The 18,093-nt window shown below is 44.1% G+C and overlaps 1 protein-coding gene across 1 annotated transcript in view; it reads left to right on the top strand.

The window, feature by feature from the left end:
• LOC126235131 (guanylate cyclase 32E) overlaps positions 1-18,093 on the top strand; it is a 954,039-nt gene that overhangs the window by 600,995 nt on the left and 334,951 nt on the right. Inside the window, exon 10 of the mRNA XM_049943867.1 lies at positions 4,881-4,971. Within this exon, the coding sequence (XP_049799824.1) occupies positions 4,881-4,971 (91 nt within the window). The remainder of the gene's footprint in view (positions 1-4,880; positions 4,972-18,093) is intronic.

Here is an 18,093-nt window from a genome sequence, read left to right as displayed (position 1 = left end):
GGCTCTGAGCACTATGGGACTTAACATTGGAGGTCATCAGTCCCCTAGAACTTAGAACTACTTAAACCTAACCAACCTAAGGACATCACACACATCCATGCCCGAGGCAGGATTCGAACCTGCGACCGTAGCGGTCGCGCGATTCCAGACTGAAGCGCCTAGAACCGCTCGGCCACACCGGCCGGCGGCACGGGTGTGTGTGTTGTCCTTAGCGTAAGTTAGTTTAAGCGAGATTAAGTAGTGTTCAAGCTTAGGCAGCGATGACCTCAGCAGTTTGGTCCCATAGAACTTACCACAAATTTCTATTGCTAATGTCCGCCCCGATAGCTGAGTGGTCGGCGTGACGGATTACCGTCCTGCGGGCCCGGGTTCGATTCTCGGGTGGGTCGGGGATTTTCTCCGCTCAGGGACTGGGTGTTGTGCTGTCTTCATCATCATTTCATCCCCATCCGGCGCCCAGGTCGCCCAATGTGGCATCGAATATAATAAGACCGAGGCGGCCGGACCTGCCCCGCAAGGGGCCTCCCGGCCTATAACGCCAAACGCTCATTTCCATTTCCACTGCTAACTTTACACATGAAAAATTGCACTGTATAAATCAATACTTACGAGGAGGCTTGAATAAATAGTACTGAACCCATTTTGTTTCTGGAAGCAGATTGGCCGGCCGAGTGGCCGAGCGGTTCTAGGCGCTTCAATCTGGAACCGCGCGCCCGCTACGGTCGCAGGTTCAAATCCTGCCTCGGGCATGGATGTGTGTGGTGTACTTAGGTTAGTCAGGTTTAAGTAGTTCTAAGTTATAGGAGACTGATGACCTCAGATGTTGGGTCCCATAGTGCTCAGGGCCATTTGAACCATTTTGAAAGCAGATTGGTTTTATCCAGGATTCCAGTACACCATATTATTCGCAACTCATTTGGCTACAAAATGCTATTTTTCAATATAATCTCAGTTTAATGCGACGACCTTGCGGCATCTGACTGATAGGGCCTTTATGCCCACACGGTACTACTCCACTGATCAACGTCAGAGTCGCCGGCTTGTTGCATCAGTAATGTACCCATCACCCACGAACTGCTTCCCGAGAACTGCATCCTTTACTGAGCCAAACAGATAGAAGTCGGAAGGTGCGAGGTCTGAGCTGCAGGTGGATGTGGATGATGCACGCTCCTTTGAGTACCCGAACAGGTCGATGAGTGTCACCATTACCAGCAGAGACGTCCAGTTGAGCAGCGAGGTGTCTGATTGTGATTCGCCGATCATCTCGAATGAGACTGTCGGCACGTTCCAACGTTGCACGAGTCACAGCTGTGCGCGGCTTCCCCTGCACGCGGGAGATCGGACAGGTTTGAGAGACATTGTTGTGATAATGACAGACGCCTCGCCCAACGATTCACAGTGCGTTTGTTCACTGCCAGGTCTCCATAGACATCCTGAAAGAGCTTGTGAACATCTGCGATGCTCTGGTTTTCCGCCAAAAGAAACTGAATGACAGCTCTTCACTTGCGGCCTACCTCCGTTACAGAAGCCAATTTGTAGTGTTCCTATAGCACTGCCACCTACCGTACCTTCATGAAACCATGTGGGCTGAAGCGACATAACACTCCACGACGTTCCACAACATATTCCGCATTGTTTCAATCGAAATTGGCCGAAGAAAAAAATAGTGGTGCATTGCTTATTAAACTACCCTCGCAACACTTGTAAATGAAGATATTCATGATAGTTTATAGCCTTGTAATGCGGTTAATACCTCCATGAATTAATCTCAGAGTCATTAACAAACATAACAAGTTTCCTATTCGTTGGCCTCGCACTACCAACCACTCACTTCAGCCACAGCAACTCAACTCTTAATAATACAGTTAATGTGTAATAACACTATTTCAAGGATTATTAATAATAAACGTTCTGAGCAGTGAGCAGATATCTGCGAACATCACGAGCTTTCCGACTGCAAACGGCTGCCGACACCACCCAACTACTAGCAGCGACAATGGAGCTTTTGCTTCGAGTGCTTTGACCAGTCATAGGCCAGGAGAATCCATGCTGCCTTGCGTGGTTGCGCTGCGCTCAGCCAATAAAAACTGAGACGCTCCCTCCAAATGGATTGTGATTCCTTAACTCACGACCAAGACGCTACCAATTCTTAACATACTACCCAACAGTGGGGCTTGTAACATTACTGTTTATTGAGTTCCAATTTGTTACAAAACCTTACACATTCTCCCCTTTAATTTTTTCAGAATAGGAAATTCTCGAATATAATGAAAATTTTAAAGCAACAATGAATTCAGCCAGAGAGTCCACTATCAATTCTTCTTCATTTAAGATATCTCATTTTACAGAATGCTTCAACCTTACGTCATACATTTAATTTAGGATGAGAATACATAAATTCTTCAATTTACATTTTCATATGGGTATAAATTCCCCCAAAATAATCTATAATATTAACTAATTTCTCTCCTTGTACCTAAGCATCTTCCCTGAAGTTTATATATCAGTTATTAAATTCACTTATTCTTTTCTGTTAGTTCAGAGATGATTCATGTTCACATACAACGATAATACTTTATTCCAGCACAGTGCCATCAATATTACCAAAATGTAAACTTTCACGGCCGGAAATATCATGCCCATTATAATTATCTGGGCTGTTATGCCGTGGTCGGTTGATGAATTCTGAGGTGATTCCCAACGTTTCGTCTCCGACTGCGGGAGACATCTTCAAGGGGGTCCGTAGCTTGATGGAAGGTCCAACACACACACTGGCTCGCTACTGACTGCCAGTGTGTGTGTTGGACCTTCCATCAAGCTACGGACCCCCTTGAAGATGTCTCCCGCAGTCGGAGACGAAACGTTGGGAATCACCTCAGAATTCATCAACCGACCACAGCATAACAGCCCGGATAATTATAATGGACATCAATATTACCGTTACTTATTATCACTTCTCTCTCTTTTTTTGGCACTTTGACCAGGGATAAATAACACAAAAGAGCTTGGAATTACAGCACCAGCTAATCAATACCTACAGAACACCTCCCGCAAGAAAACCACCACCCTCTTCCTGGCGCTCACTGCCTTGCAGACTGTCGTTTTTGGTCACGAAATATCTGAGAATCAACGTCCCAAGGAAAGGGTTAGTTTCATTGGCTACATATTATGACACCCCTGAGGCCTTTTCCTGTAGCTTCTCAGCGGTGGTGTGTCTGAAACATTTTCCTCTGCCACTCATAAGAAAACCGCGAGATTTTAACGCTGGATGTCGTGGTTCTCATCTCCATCGCAGAGCTGTCAAACCAAGCGGCTGAATGTAGATAAGAGGCGCTGAGACGCCCTCTCCATCGTGTGACATGTCTAATTCTACTGCGGAGTGTAGTAGGAACTTACAGCTTGAGAACTTTTCATGATCGTAGTAGACAAAATTTAAGTAAAGATTTTGCTATACCGGCTACTGAAGAAACTGTCAAATAAAGCGAAAGGCATGTCGTCTAAATGAGACTTCTATTCCAGTCGAAAAAGACGGTATTGACCTATATAGACTGAAGAGCCAAAGCAACTTATACAGTTGCCTAATACTGCATAGGGCCTCCGCGAGCACACCGAATTGCTGCAGCACGAAGTGGCATGGACTTTACTAACGTCTGAAGTAGTGCTGGAGGGAACTGACACCGTGAATCCCGCAGGGCTGTCCTTAAATCCTTAAGAGTAAGAAGGGGAGGAAATCTTTTCTGAACAGCACGTTGCAAGGCATCCCAGATATGCTCAATAATGTTCATGTCTGGGGAGTTTGGTGGCCAGCGGAAGTGTTTAAACTCAGAAGAGTGTTCCTGGAGCCACTCTGTAGTAATTCTGTATGTGTGGGTTGTCGCATTGTCGTGCTGTAATTGCCCGAGCCCATTGGAATGCACAGTGGACATGAATGGATGCAGGTGAACAGACAGGATGGTTACGTTCATGTCACCTGTCAGAGTCGTATCTAGACATATCAGGGGTCCCATAACACTCCAACTGCACACGCGCCACACAGTGTCTCATTAGCTTGACCAGTCCCTTGGTGCCATGTAGGGTCCATGGATTCACGAGGTTGTCTCCATACCCGTACACGTCCATCCGCTCGATACAATTTGAAACGAGGCTCGTCCGACCAGGCAACATGATTTCCAGTCATCGACAGTCCAATATCAGTACTGACGGGCCCAGGCGAGGCGTAAAGCTTTGTATGGTGCAGCCATGAAGTGTACATTGGTGGGCCTTCAGAAAGCCCATATCTATGATGTTTCGTTGAATGGTTCGCACGCAGACACTGACTGATGGCCCAGCACTGAAATCTGCAGCAGTTTGCGGAAGGGTTGCACTTGTGTCACGTCTCTTCAGTCGCCGTTGGTCCCGTTCTTGCATGATGTTTTCCCGGCTGCAGTGATGTCTGAGATTTGATGTTTTACCGGTTTCCTGATATTCACGGTACACTCGTACGGTGATGGTAGAGGGAAAATCTCCACTTCATCGCTACCTTGGAGATGTTGTGTCTCTTCGCTCGTACACCGACTATAATAACACATTCAAACTCACTTAAATCTTGATACTCTGCCATTGCAGCAGCAGTAACCGATCTAACAACTGCGCCAGGCGGATGTTGTCTTATATAGGCGTTGCCGATCACACTGCTATCTTCTACCTGTTTACATATCTCTGTATTTGAATACGCATACCTATACCAGTTCCTTCGGCGCTTCAGTGTATAAATTGTATATTTCTAGCGTCTATGCGATGCATATCTGAGGTAACAAGTTCCCCGGCTACAGTGAACTCTTATTTTCATATTAACACCATTTTGGAGCTCTTTGTAATCCGTGACGACTGCTGTGTTACAGGATCTGCAGATGACTGCGACCATCGACTGGGTGGGAGGGAGGCCGCCCATCGCAGAACCGCCTTGCGGCTTCCGCGGCGAGAAGTGCATCTGTAAGTAGCTTTACCGCTGAAGCTTCTCATGCTTTCACTGATACTCAGCAGTTCAGTGCAGCATTGTATCCTGCACAAGTTAAAATTGAAAGTCTTAAGTATTTATAAAATGTTACCCGTTGTGCTAACGCAAGTGACTCATCCAAGTAACTGGAAGCTTACAGCGAAGAATGCCTCACGTTACACATAAAATACCTCATATAACTGTCGGACTTGCCGATTTCACTTTTCTAAAAAACAGTTTGGGTGGTAACTGAAAAATGGTTCAAATGGCTCTGAGCACTATGGGACTCAACTGCTGTGGTTATCAGTCCCCTAGAACTTAGAACTACTTAAACCTAACTAACCTAAGGACATCACACACATCCATGCCCGAGGCAGGATTCGAACCTGCGACCGTAGCAGTCGCACGGCTCCGGACTGCGCGCCTAGAACCGCGAGACCACCGCGGCCGGCGTGGTAACTGAGTAACTAAGGACACACACTTACTTTTCGGGTTCAACAAACGCTTTCGACTGTGTGGGTCAGTGCTGTCGAATCTTAAAATTATTGGAAGATGTCATCAGTGGTTATTTTCGTGATTAGCAAACACGAAGCAGTAACAAACGTCAGAATTTTTAAATGCAGGTCGAAAGCATGTCTTGGAGGGCCCTCTGATAATTCTCTGAAAAGTGCCATAATGTAGTTCTCACCAACATATTCAACGCAGCAGTCTTGTTTCCATACCGACTTCCATCATTCCCTTCAGCGAACTACACTACTGGAGACTAAAATTGCTACACAATGAAAATGACGTTCTACAGACGCGAAATTTAACTGACAGGAAGAAGATGCTGTGATATGCAAATGATAAGCTTTTCAGAGCATTCACATACCCACACCTACAACATGCTGACATGAGGAAAGTTTCCAACCGATTTCTCATACACTAACAGGAGTTGACTGGCGTTGCCTGGTGAAACGTTGTTGTGATGCCTCGTGTAAGGAGGAGAAATGCGTACCATCACGTTTCCGACTTTCATAAAGGTCGGATTGTAGCCTATCGCGATTGCAGTCTATCGTATCGCGATATTGCTGCTCGCGTTGGTCGAGATCCAATGACTGTTAGCAGAATATGGAATCGGTGGGTTCAGGAGGGTAATACGCAACGCCGTGCTGGATCCCAACGGCCTCGTATCACTAGCAGTCGAGATGACAGGCATCTTATCCGCATGGCTGTAACGGATCGTGCATCCACGTCTCGATCCCGGAGCCAACAGATGGGGACGTTTGCAAGTCAATAACCATCTGTACGAACAGTTCGACGACGTTTGCAGCAGCATGGACTATCATCTCGAACACCATGGCTGCGGTTACACTTGACGCTGCATCACAGACAGGAGCGCCTGCGATGGTGTACTCAACGACGAACCTGGGTGCACGAATGGCAAAACGTCATTTTTTCGGATGAATCCAGGTTCTGTTCACAGAATCATGATGGTCTCATCCGTGTTTGGCGACATCGCGGTGAACGCACATAGGAGGCGTGTATTCGTCATCGCCATACTGGCGTATCATACGGCGTAATGGTATGGGGTGCCATTGGTTACACGTCTCCGTCATCTCTTGTTTGCATTGACGGCACTTTGAACAGTGGAAGTTGCATTTAAGATGTGTTACGACCCGTGGATCTACCCTTCATTCGATCCCTGCGAAACCCTACATTTCAGCAGGTTAATGCACGACCGCATGTTGCAGGTCCTGTACGGGCCTTTCTGGATACAGAAAATGTTCGACTGCTGCCCTGACCAGCACATTCTCCAGATCTCTCAACAATAAAAACGTCTGGTCAATGTTGGCCGAGCAACTGGCTCGTCACAATACGCCAGTCACTACTCTTGATGAACTGTGGTATCGTGTTGAAGGTGCATGGGTAGCTGTAACTGTACACGCCATCCAAGGTCTGTTTGACTCAATGCCCAGGCGTATCAAGGCCGTTATTACGGCCAGAGGTGGTTGTTCTGGGTACTGATTTCTCAGGATCTATGCACCCAAATTTCGTGAAAATGTAATCACATGTCGGTTCCAGTATAATATATTTGTCCAATGAATACCCGTTTATCATCTTTATTTCTTCTTGGTTTAGCAATTTTAATGGCCAGTAGTGTATAAATGTCCCACTCGGTTGTGTGTGTAGCTTTAGCGCAGACTATCTGATGGAGTGGAAGATAATTAACAACAATAAAATAAATAACTCATGCTTAGAAGATTATTTTCACGGTCGCAAAGCTTCCACATGGAGACCGCCAATATCCGAAACAAAACCTTTGGAATATAAACCTCTTAAAATTTTTGTGAAGTTTGTTACAAATATTCCAGTACAATTCGAAATGAACAATGATGTATATCGTTTTACAATACCAGAAGGAAAACTGACATTCATTACTCCACACTACGTTTGTTTTTAGCACAAAAAGGGTCAACGTTGCACTAGCCCAGTGATAGAAAATGTCTGTCAGACAGCAAAACCTGAAAAAGTTTCTTCTTGACAATTTTTTATATTCCGTAGGACAATTTCTATTATTTTAATATGTAAAAGTTGGGGGAGGGTGGATTATGATTATAATATCTGTCTATTAGTAAAGAAATCCCTTATAATTGTTCAACATATAGCCGTATTTAGAAATTAATTAGCAGTGTCACTGTTAAATTACTCGATCCACATCATTGCAATTTATCGTGCAAAATTATCCATGGAGGATGAAACTAACTGACTAACTAACTAACTAACTAACTAAATCTTCCATGAAGCTGTATGTCACAGGCCACTTAGTATTTGGCAACTGACCCAGGTAGGTGCTACGGTCTTGGTTTGGTATTGCTCTTTGAATATTTTATGTCTGGCTGAGACCGACCTGTGCCTCGTACTGGTTTCAGATTGTGTGTTATTTCCTTTCGGGAATCAACATCTTCTCCTCACAGCCGCAAGTGGTGCCGTAAGCCCTCTAGCAGCTAGATCGCTCTGAACCTTCATTTTTGCAGTTTCGCCTCTACATGCAGAGTTCCGTCAGCCCGCAGCCACACCATAGCCACACCATAAGCGTTTCCGAACGCTTCCGTCTGGTACTATCTTGGCAGGGAGTGTACTTTCGGTTGCAAGAATTGTTAAGCTGTTACATGTAAACAGTTTCCTAATCTCATCGTTACATGACGGCAACACTCGCGGAGATTTTTATTTCTTTTAGCTTGTTAAGGATAAAGTATAAAAGAAATAAATATTGTTAAGGATAAAGTGACGTTGCCGGTGGTGGGGAGGCTTGCGTGCCTCAGCGATACAGATAGTCGTACCGTAGGTGCAACCACAACGGAGGGGTATCTGTTGAGAGGCCAGACAAACGTGTGGTTCCTGAAGAGGGGCAGCAGCCGTTTGAATAGTTGAAGGGCAACAGTGTGGATGATTGTCTGATCTGGCCTTGTAACACTAACCAAACGGCCTTGCTGTGCTGGTACTGCGAACGGCTGAAAGCAAGGGGAAACTACAGCTGTAATTTTTCCCGGGGGCATTCAGCTTTAGTCGAATTAAATCGGGTGATGCTGCGGGAATTAGATTAGGAAATGAGACGCTTCAAGTAGCAAATGAGTTTTACTATTTGGGGAGCAAAATAACTGATGATGGTCGAAGTAGAGAGGAAATAAAATGTAGACTGGCAATGGCAAGGAAAGCGTTTCTGAAGAAGAGATATTTGTTAACATCGAGTTTGGATTTAAGCGTCAGGAAGTCGTTTCTGAAAGTATTTCTATGGAATGTAGCCATATATGGAAGTGAAACATGGACGATAAATAGTTTATACAAGAGGAGAATAGAAGCTTTCGAAATGTGGTCTACAGAAGAATGCGGAAGATCAGATGGGTAGATCACATAACTAATGAGGAGGTATTGAACAGAATTGGAGAGAAGAGAAATTTGTGGCACAACTCGACTAGAAGAGGGGATCGGTTGGTAGGGCATATTCTGAGTCATCAAGGGATCACCAATGTAGTATTGGAGGGCAGCGTGGAGGGTAAAAATCGCAGAGGGAGACCAAGAGATGAATACACCAAACAGATTCAGAAGGATGTAGGTTGCAGTAGGTACTGGGAGATGAAGAAACTTGCACAGGATACAGTAGCATGGAGAGCTGCATCAAAGCAGTCTCTGGACTGAAGACCACAACAACAACAAGGATAAAGTGTCGATATTGTTGAAGGCGAAATTAGATGCATCTATTGTTTCAGAAGGACGCCCAAAAAGTATATGGTCGCAACTCTGCATATGAAATGCTTCCCCTAACTCCAGTATGTTGAAATTGGCGGTATTAGCGGCAAATACAGAGTGATTGTGCTAAATAGGCGATAAACTGCTCCCTGAGAGAAAAATCAAAAAGGGCCATAAACATATGATCGGAAATGCGTTCCAAGGGTGGTACAGTCACGTGACGATGGAGATGAAAGTTCTTTGACAGTCCAGGTTTCAATGGCACTAGAGAATACACCAGGCAAGGGGGGAATGTACTAGTGTTCTAAGTCCACACTCAAGATCTCATGTATACGGTACAGCCACATCAATTTGACCACAGCCTAAGTTCGAAGTTAACGTGCAATAACCACTCACAGACGGTGAGTGGCATCACTACCAGCGGAAGGGGGGGGGGGGGGGGGGCGAGAGTGGAAAACAATGCAGCCGTTATCGTAATGCGGAAACGGAACGATTTATCGGATGTTTAAAAGGGCATAGTTATTGGCTTTCGGGTCAAGGGTGGAAGCATTTCAAAAAAGACTAAGTTTCTAAGCTGTTCTCGCGCCGCCGTGGTTGAAGTATGCCGTGCGTGGCAAAATGGCGCTATTGAAAACCGGCGCCGAGGCATCTGTGGTGCACCACGGTCCATAGGTGACAGTGGTGAACGACGGCTGCTAAGTTTTGCATGGTTGAATAGACAGTACAACTGCTGAGCAAGTGCCGGCCGAGATGAACCAACAGCGTCTCCTCAACAACCGCTAAGCGAACGTTGCTACGTATGGGCATCTGCAGCAGGCACCTGTTTCACGCACCTGTGTTCACTGCTGTTGATCGGCGACTGAGGCTGGAACGCTGGAATTTGCACGCCAGTTCCACAACTGGACATCCACTGCGACAGTTGCCTTTTCAGATTAATCATGTTTAATGGCCGTTGGCGTGTGCGGTGTGAAACGCCTGAAAACAAATACTTTGCAACAATAGGCGGTGAGTTATAGTCTGGGGATGTTTTCGTGACGTTCCCTGCATGATCTCGTCATTCTGGAAGGCACAATTGATCAGCATAAGTATGACTCTATCCTTGGGGACCATGTCCACCATAAAATGAAGCTTGTTTCTCCTGGGAAAAATGGCACCTACCATCAGGACAAAGCGACCTGTCAGACAGCTCGCAGAGCACGTGCATGTTTCTAAGAGCACAAGTATCGTACCCCCTCTGGCCACTAAACTCTCAGGATTTAAATCCAATCGAGAATCTGTAGGACCACCTCGATCGGGATGCTCGTGCTATGGATCTTTAACTGAGAATCCTACCGCAGCTGGCCACAGCAGTGGTCTGGGCACGACTGTCGGTACCCTCCAAAACCTCACTGACTCTCTTCATGCACATCTCGCAGTGGTCTGCACTGAAAAAAGTGATTATTCAGGGTTGTGACGGGCGCTCACATTAATATGGCTGGACAGCTTATAAAGTCCATATGATACAGAGTCGTCACGGAGGCAAGTTGGTAGCTAATAAGGCCTGTACACGTTGAAAGTGATACGGTTAGTGACAGTCATCATGGACAGCGTTACTGACCTTTTGAGTTTGGAGCTAAAACACTAGTACATACTAAACATCCCCATTCGACTGTCGTCTTCTCATGGGTTCTATCAATGACTGAAACCTTTAGTATCAAGGATATTTTATCTCCACCTTCAAGTGGGTGTACCCCCTGGGAATACGTTTTTGGCTGTCTGTCAATTTGAAAGTTTTTGCTCATTGTCATCTCAGGGTTCGTTTCCTGCAGTCTATCCCCATTTAGCACTATCACCCTGTGTATGTCAATATCATGTAACTGTAGACCACACTGCATGTGTGTAGGTTTTTGTAATAGAAATCACTAATCGGAGTATTGCACGACTGATTTCGCTCGTATCAAGTGAGATAGCGTAATTTTTCCCTTCCGTCATTGCATTGCACAATCGAATGACCCCCCCCCCCTTCGGCCACTGGAAAAATTATGAACTATTCCTGGTAGGAGCAAAAAAAACAAACAGACAGGTAGCCTCAAAACTTTACTCTGCAAAATTGATTGTAACTACTGTTCCCTACTCTTACCAGGTCCTCTTTACCTCCTAGTATTAAATGATTTAAATAAATGTGTCCTTTGGTCTTACTTTTGAATATGAAAATTGAAACTGCCTTTTTCATCAAAAATAAAATATTTAGTGCTGTGGATCTTAATTACTGTCTTCTTGGCTGAAAAAGAGTAAATTATTAATTGTGCAGTAATGTGTGGTGTCCCCGCAGTGCAATGGAGCGCACCAAGGTTAAAGTTCGTCTTAGTAGCCAGTGTGAGAAACAGCTTTTCAAGATCTACATCGTAATGTAACTCTGAAAAATTCTTGACGCTGTTATTGAAGAGCAGGTCAGACGGATACGATTCTGAACAACTATGACAGTCTGTGTCGGTAGGTAAAGTTCCACAAATTTTCGCTTTTCACGTAAGAGAATCTGTTCATTCCAAAAGAGCGCTTTATTAAACAGGGATCGCCCAGTAGTACCTAGCATTTAAAATCCTGAGTCTTCTGCTTGCTTGTACTTTGTATCGTAATTAGTAGGAGAGGAAAGATGAGCATAATATTCACTTCAGAAATGAGAAAAGTTTTACCTTTAACGTAACAATTAGTATTACAAAAAGACGTTCTTCTCAGTGCTCAACTATTACAGTATATATTCAGCTTCTTAGAAGAACGTATACTGACAAAAATTAATATTTTCTGATATCTCGCAGCAATGGCAGCTCTCATTTCTTTTTTAACAATAGAAGTACACCTCCTTTAAAAATACGCCCTTCCTTAGTCAGGTCCACTATCAGAAAAAAAATCATTAGTCAATTACCACATACAAGATTGTCATATTCTCTCGCTCACTAAGAGAAGGCTATCACTCCTGCAGAATAGGAAATTTGTAGTAGTTATATTTTGCGCAGGGACATGTTTTCGCTACAGGCAATAATTTTCGAATAATTCAAGATAAGTGTACAAAAGTCACCGTAAAATGGGTTTTTCTTGAATAATACGAAAACTGTGGCCTCCAGCGGAAACGTATCCTTCTATGAAATGTAACTACATTAGATTTCCTACTAAGAGGTCCTGTTCACTTTTTCTGTACAACTAATGGTTTGTACATAGTGACCGAGAGAATATGAAACTACGGCCTGTGGTGTCAGAAGGCGTCGCTGGTTGCATAAAACTTATCAGTAGGGGCAGCTAAATATAATGCAACTATGACAGTAGCTACCAAGAATGACAGGACTCTACACTGCTCTTTTTGTTATAAATAGGCGGCACATGATCAACATTTCGTCCGCAGTAGAGATTCTTACAAGGGAGCTGTTAATCTTTCATTCAAACAGAGCGCAGTTTGAATCGTTGAGAGATGTTTGCATCACGCTCTCAGAAATCACTTGGCACCCAATGAGTTCGGACAGAATAGCTTAAAATCCTGTAGTGTTAGTAAGAAACTCAGCTTTTTTAAATTGAAAATCGACCTATTATCTATCGTAAGGTTCTTTGTTAATCTGGCTCCATCAAGTCGAAAGCGGAATAACACAATCTCGTACTCCATGGCCTCTCAGAATGTTTTTACGGTGTTAGCTGTCTACATTGTTCAGCCGCTTCTAAAAAAACCTCGTATTTTCTTACAACATTACTAATTTACTATCGTTCTGAGAGAAACTGACAGCCCCTTTTGCTGCCCACATTCGTAGTCTGTCGCTGGTTACAAAAAGGTAGGTACGACTCCCAGTAACCATCTCAGAGTTTTCAGAGGTAGAAAGGTCCGTAGTGGCGTCCACTTACCTCGTGAACCAAAATCAGGTTCTGCTTTTGGAAAATAAGTAGCACAGTAAACATCAGTGTCGTACAAGTGGTGCGAACTCGAAAGGCTTGCAGGACGCTGGAATCCTCACAACATCTCATTTTACTTTATTTTGGTGCGAGTTTCGATAGTAAACGATCATCTTCAGTCGCAGGAACCATCAGCTTAGCATCCCTGCATATAAACAGTCAACCCGTCTGAAATTATCATTCTGTGTCGAATTAGTTACCACAGAGTCAAAACTACTGCAAAAAGTTTATCCTCGCAAATTACATTTGTAATTTCTGCTGGGTATTGTTGAGAGTTTTTACGTTAACTTGGATGGTAAAGGCCAGAGAAAATCATGAAGTTACATATAGAGGGCGTGGGGTGTTACTTGTGGTCGAAGTATAACCCTAGGATGCACAAAACCAAATTCTAGTGCCCATCAGAATGAGGAATCAACTCAGATGTTCATGTAAATTATTTGAAAACAAGTACTCCTATACTGTTGCGCAACGGAAAACTTCTTATTAAAATGGATGTTAATGGGATAACCAAATTAATCATGAAACAATTGTGTACCACACCACTGACTTATATATACTAATGGGAGGAGGGATCTTCTAGCTGTGGATGGAAACAAATGGTCACTATAATCAACAGATTTATTTATTTTGAACATGAAGATTATCCACTGACATCTTATTAACTGACATTATTTATCGCATAAGAGAATACAACTCAAAATATTACCATAGTACAGGTGAGTAAGGAGGATAAAACACAGTTACGTTAGTAAATCGCGGAGACGGCCAGTGACAGTGGAAGTTATAATTGACGTGTAGAAAGTACACGGGAAGATAGGAGTGAACAATAACAGGTTATCAAACAGTGCATTGTGGGCAACATGCTTCTGTAGGGAGAGAGTTGACGCTTTGGCGGGTGCGACGATGTGCCATCTTACCAATCGGTTAGTGCGTACATAAACAGGCTGGAAGCAGCAACAGCTAGAAGATATGATTTCAGCCCTCCTTTAGTACTTCAGAGATTGAAGTCCTTGTCTCTTAGTCCCTGCGATTTGCTTGTGAGCTTTGATGTCGTGTCGCTTTTTACCCGGGTTCCTCTGGAAGAATCCTTGCAATTAATTGGTGAGAAACTGGATGAGGACACAACCAGGCTTTGTCGCCACGTGCTGACGTCAACGTACTTTTTATTCAATGACAAATATTTTGAACAGACTGACGGAGTGGCTATGGGGAGCCCACTGTCCCCAATAGTCGCCAACCTTTTTATGGAAGATTTGGAGGACATGGCGCTGAAGACGGCGTCCTTAAAACCAACCTGTTTTTGGAGGTACGTTGACGACACGTTTATGGTGTGGCCTCATGGGAGAGAGGCTCTTGACCGCCTCCTAGATCATTTTAATTCCCTGCATTCGAGCATCAAGTTTACCATGGAGGTGGAAAGTGATGGAAAGCTTCCGTTTCTGGATGTTCTGGTGTACATAAAGGATGATGGGACACTAGGACACAGTGTTTATCGAAAGCCTACGCACACGGACCGTTACCTGCATGCTTCTAGCTGTCATCCATCGTTCCAGCGTACAGGGGTCCTGCGAACGTTGGCGAGAAGAGCTTATGCCATTTCAGATGGAGAAAGCTTGACACAAGAATTGGACCACCTTAAGGTTGTGTTCAAGCAGAATGGCTATACAGATAAACAGATCCGTCGTGCTTTCCAGTTTGGACCATCGCCTGAACCACCAGAAGATACCTGCAAATCGGTGGCTTTTCTGCCTTTTGCTGGGAGCATTTCCTCGAAGATAGGAAGAATTCTAAAAAGATATCACATCAAAAGTATTTTTCGTCCGCCGGCCAAGCTTAGAGCGTTTCTTGGCTCTGTTAAGGATGACTTGGGTTTGAGGAAGCCCGGTGTGTACAAGATCCCTTGCCACTGTGGGAAGGCTTACATTGGTCAGACGATCCGGACCATTCAGGACCGATGTGTTGAGCATCAGCGACACACACGGCTGCTTCAACCCGAGAAATCCGCAGTGGCGGAGCACTGTCTCACCCAGGGACACAGAATGCAATATGATGCGACACAAATGGTTGCCCCTGCATCTCGCTATTGGGACTGTGTTTTAAAAGAATCAATAGAGATTCGTTTATCTGACAATCTTATTAATAGAGACAAGGGTTATCTTTTAAGTAAGACTTGGGACCCGGTGTTATCCGACATTAAAAAACAACGGTCTGCGTCTCAATCGTCGGAATAGAATTTTTTAAATTTCTTTTATTTTTGACAGCGATATCTCGGTTTCGCCTCTTTCCACCACCGGCGGCGCGGCATGTTTACTGCACTAGAGGGCAGCTACGGCACCTTCTCGCGCACGCGTTGTGGGCCTTCTGCGGCCTATATATGGGCTGCCGCTTGCGCTGGGAAGTCAGTTCCGGCGAGATTGTGCACCAGCGCTCTCACCTGATGATGGCGGCCAGTTGGACCGCAGAAATATTGTGTCTTGAAGACGTCATGATCCGGCTGCATACCCGAGAAGAATTTTATCAAGTTGTAAATATCCTACAGAATGAAATTTTCACTCTGCAGCGTATTGTGCGCTGATATGAAACATCCTCGCAGATGAAAACTGTGTGCCGGACTCGCGATTCGAAATCGGGACCTTTGTCTTTCGCGGGCAAGTGCTCTATCGGCTGAGCTACCCAAGCACGAATCACGACCCGTCCTCACAGGTGCCAGTACCTCGTCTCCCACCTTGCAAACTTCACAGAAGCTCTCCTGTAAATATCCTTTCGCTCCCTGTATTTTACCCATGCTACCCTTACAATTTCAATGAGAGTATTCCAGTAACATTGTGAAAAGCTTTCTCTAAGTCTTCAAATGGTATAAACGTAGGTTCGCCTTTCCTTTACCTAAATTCTAAGGGAAGTCGTAGGGTCAGTACTGCCTCGCGTGTTCCTACATTTCTACGGAATTCACACTGACTTTCCCCGAGGTCGGCTTCTACCAGTTTTTCCATTCGTCTGTAAGGAATTCGCGTTAGTATTTTGCAGCCGTGACTTATCAAAGTGATAGCTCGGTAACATTCACACCTGTCAGCACCTGCTTTCTTTGCAATTGGAATTATTACATCGTCCTTGAAGTCTGAGGGTACTTCGTCTGACTCACACAGTTCTTACTCACCGGATGGAAGAAATTTGTCATGACTGGCTGTCCCAAAGTCATTAGTAGTTGTAATGGAATGCCGTGTAATCCTGGGTCCTTCTTTCGACTTACTTCATTCAGTGCTCTGTCAACTTGTTCTCTCAGTATCTTATCTCCCACTCATCTTCATCTATGTCCACTCTCCATTCTATAATATTGCCTTCAAGTTCATCTCCTTGAATAGACCCTCTAAATACTAGTTCCATCTTCCAGCTTTCCCTTCTTACCCTCGGACTGGTTTTCTATATGAATTTCGATATAAGAACGTGAGATTTTCTTTTCTCCAAAGGACTCTTTAATTTTGCTGTAGGCGGTATCTATCTTTCGCCTAGTGATATATGCTTCTAAATCCTTACATTTGTCCACTAGCCATTCCTGCTTAGCCATTCTGCACTTCCTTTCACTCGCATTTTCTAGACTTTTGTTTTCCCTTTCGCCTGCTTCCTGTAGAGCATTCTTATTTTTCTCCTTTAGTCAGTCAAATTCAGTTTCTCTTGTGTTACCCAAGGATTTCTACTAGGCTTCGTCTTTTTACCTATTTGATCCCCTGCTGCCGTCACTATTTCATCTCTCAAAACTAACCATCCTTCGTGTAGTGTGTTCCTTCTTTTCGTCCTGTCAATCGTTCCCTAATGCTCCCTCTGAAACTTTCAATAACTTCTGCTTCTATCAATTTATCCAGGTCCCGTCTTCTTCATTTCCTACCTTTTTGCATTTTATTCAGTTTTAATCTATAGTTCATACACAATAAATTGTTGTGAGAATCCACATCTGTCTCCGGAGACGTATAACAATTTGAAACGTGGTTCTGAAATCTCTGTGTTACTATTATATAATCAATCTGAAACCTTCCGGTGCCTCCAGGTCTCTTCCATGCAAACAATCCTCTTTCATGAGTCTTGAACCAAGTGTTAGCTATGATTAAGTTATGCTCTGTGCAAAATTCTACTAAGTGGTTTCTTCTTTCATTCCTTTCCCCGAGTCCATATTCATGTACTATTTTTCCTTTTCTTCCTTTTCCTACTATCGAATTCCAGTTCTCCTTAATTATTAATTTCTCTTCTCCCTTAACTATTTGAGTAACTTCTTTTACCTCATCATGCATTTCTTAAATCTCTTCATCATCTGCGGAGCTAGTTGGTTTATGAACTTGTACTGCTGTGGAGGATTTGAGTTTCGTGTCTAACTTGGCTAAATAACGCGTTCACTAGTGTTCATAGTAGCTTGACCGCATTTATATTTTCTTATTCATTATTAATCCCACTCCTGCATTACCCCTATTTGATTTTGTATTTATAACCCTGTATTCACCAACGAAAGGATAACGTTCTACGAGTAGGGGCGTGGAATGTCAGAAGCTTGAACGTGATACAGAAGCTAGAAAATCTTAAAAGCGGAATGCAGAGTCTAAATCTAGATATAATAGGGGTCAGTGAAGTGAAATGCAAAGAAGACAAAGATTTCTGGTCAGATGAGAATAGGGTGATATCAACAGCAGCACAAAACGGTATAACGGGAGTAGGATTCGTAATGAAAAGGAAGATAGGGCAGAGAGTGTGTTATTCTAAACAGTTCAGTGATAGGGTTGTCCTCATCAGAATCAACAGCAAACCAGTACCAGCCACTATAGTTCGGGGATACATACCTACTTCTCAAGCTGAAGAGGAGGAGTTAGGGAAAGTATATGAGGATATTGAACGGGTAATTCAGTACGTAAAGGGAGATGAAAATCTAATACTCATGGTTCAGAGGAAGGAGTAGAAGAAACGGTTGTGGTAGAATATGGGCATGACACCAGGAA

The sequence above is a fragment of the Schistocerca nitens genome, chromosome 1 (genome assembly GCF_023898315.1).
Source record: "Schistocerca nitens isolate TAMUIC-IGC-003100 chromosome 1, iqSchNite1.1, whole genome shotgun sequence".
Taxonomy (NCBI): domain Eukaryota; kingdom Metazoa; phylum Arthropoda; class Insecta; order Orthoptera; family Acrididae; genus Schistocerca; species Schistocerca nitens.
This window is presented reverse-complemented; position numbering and strand designations above follow the sequence as displayed.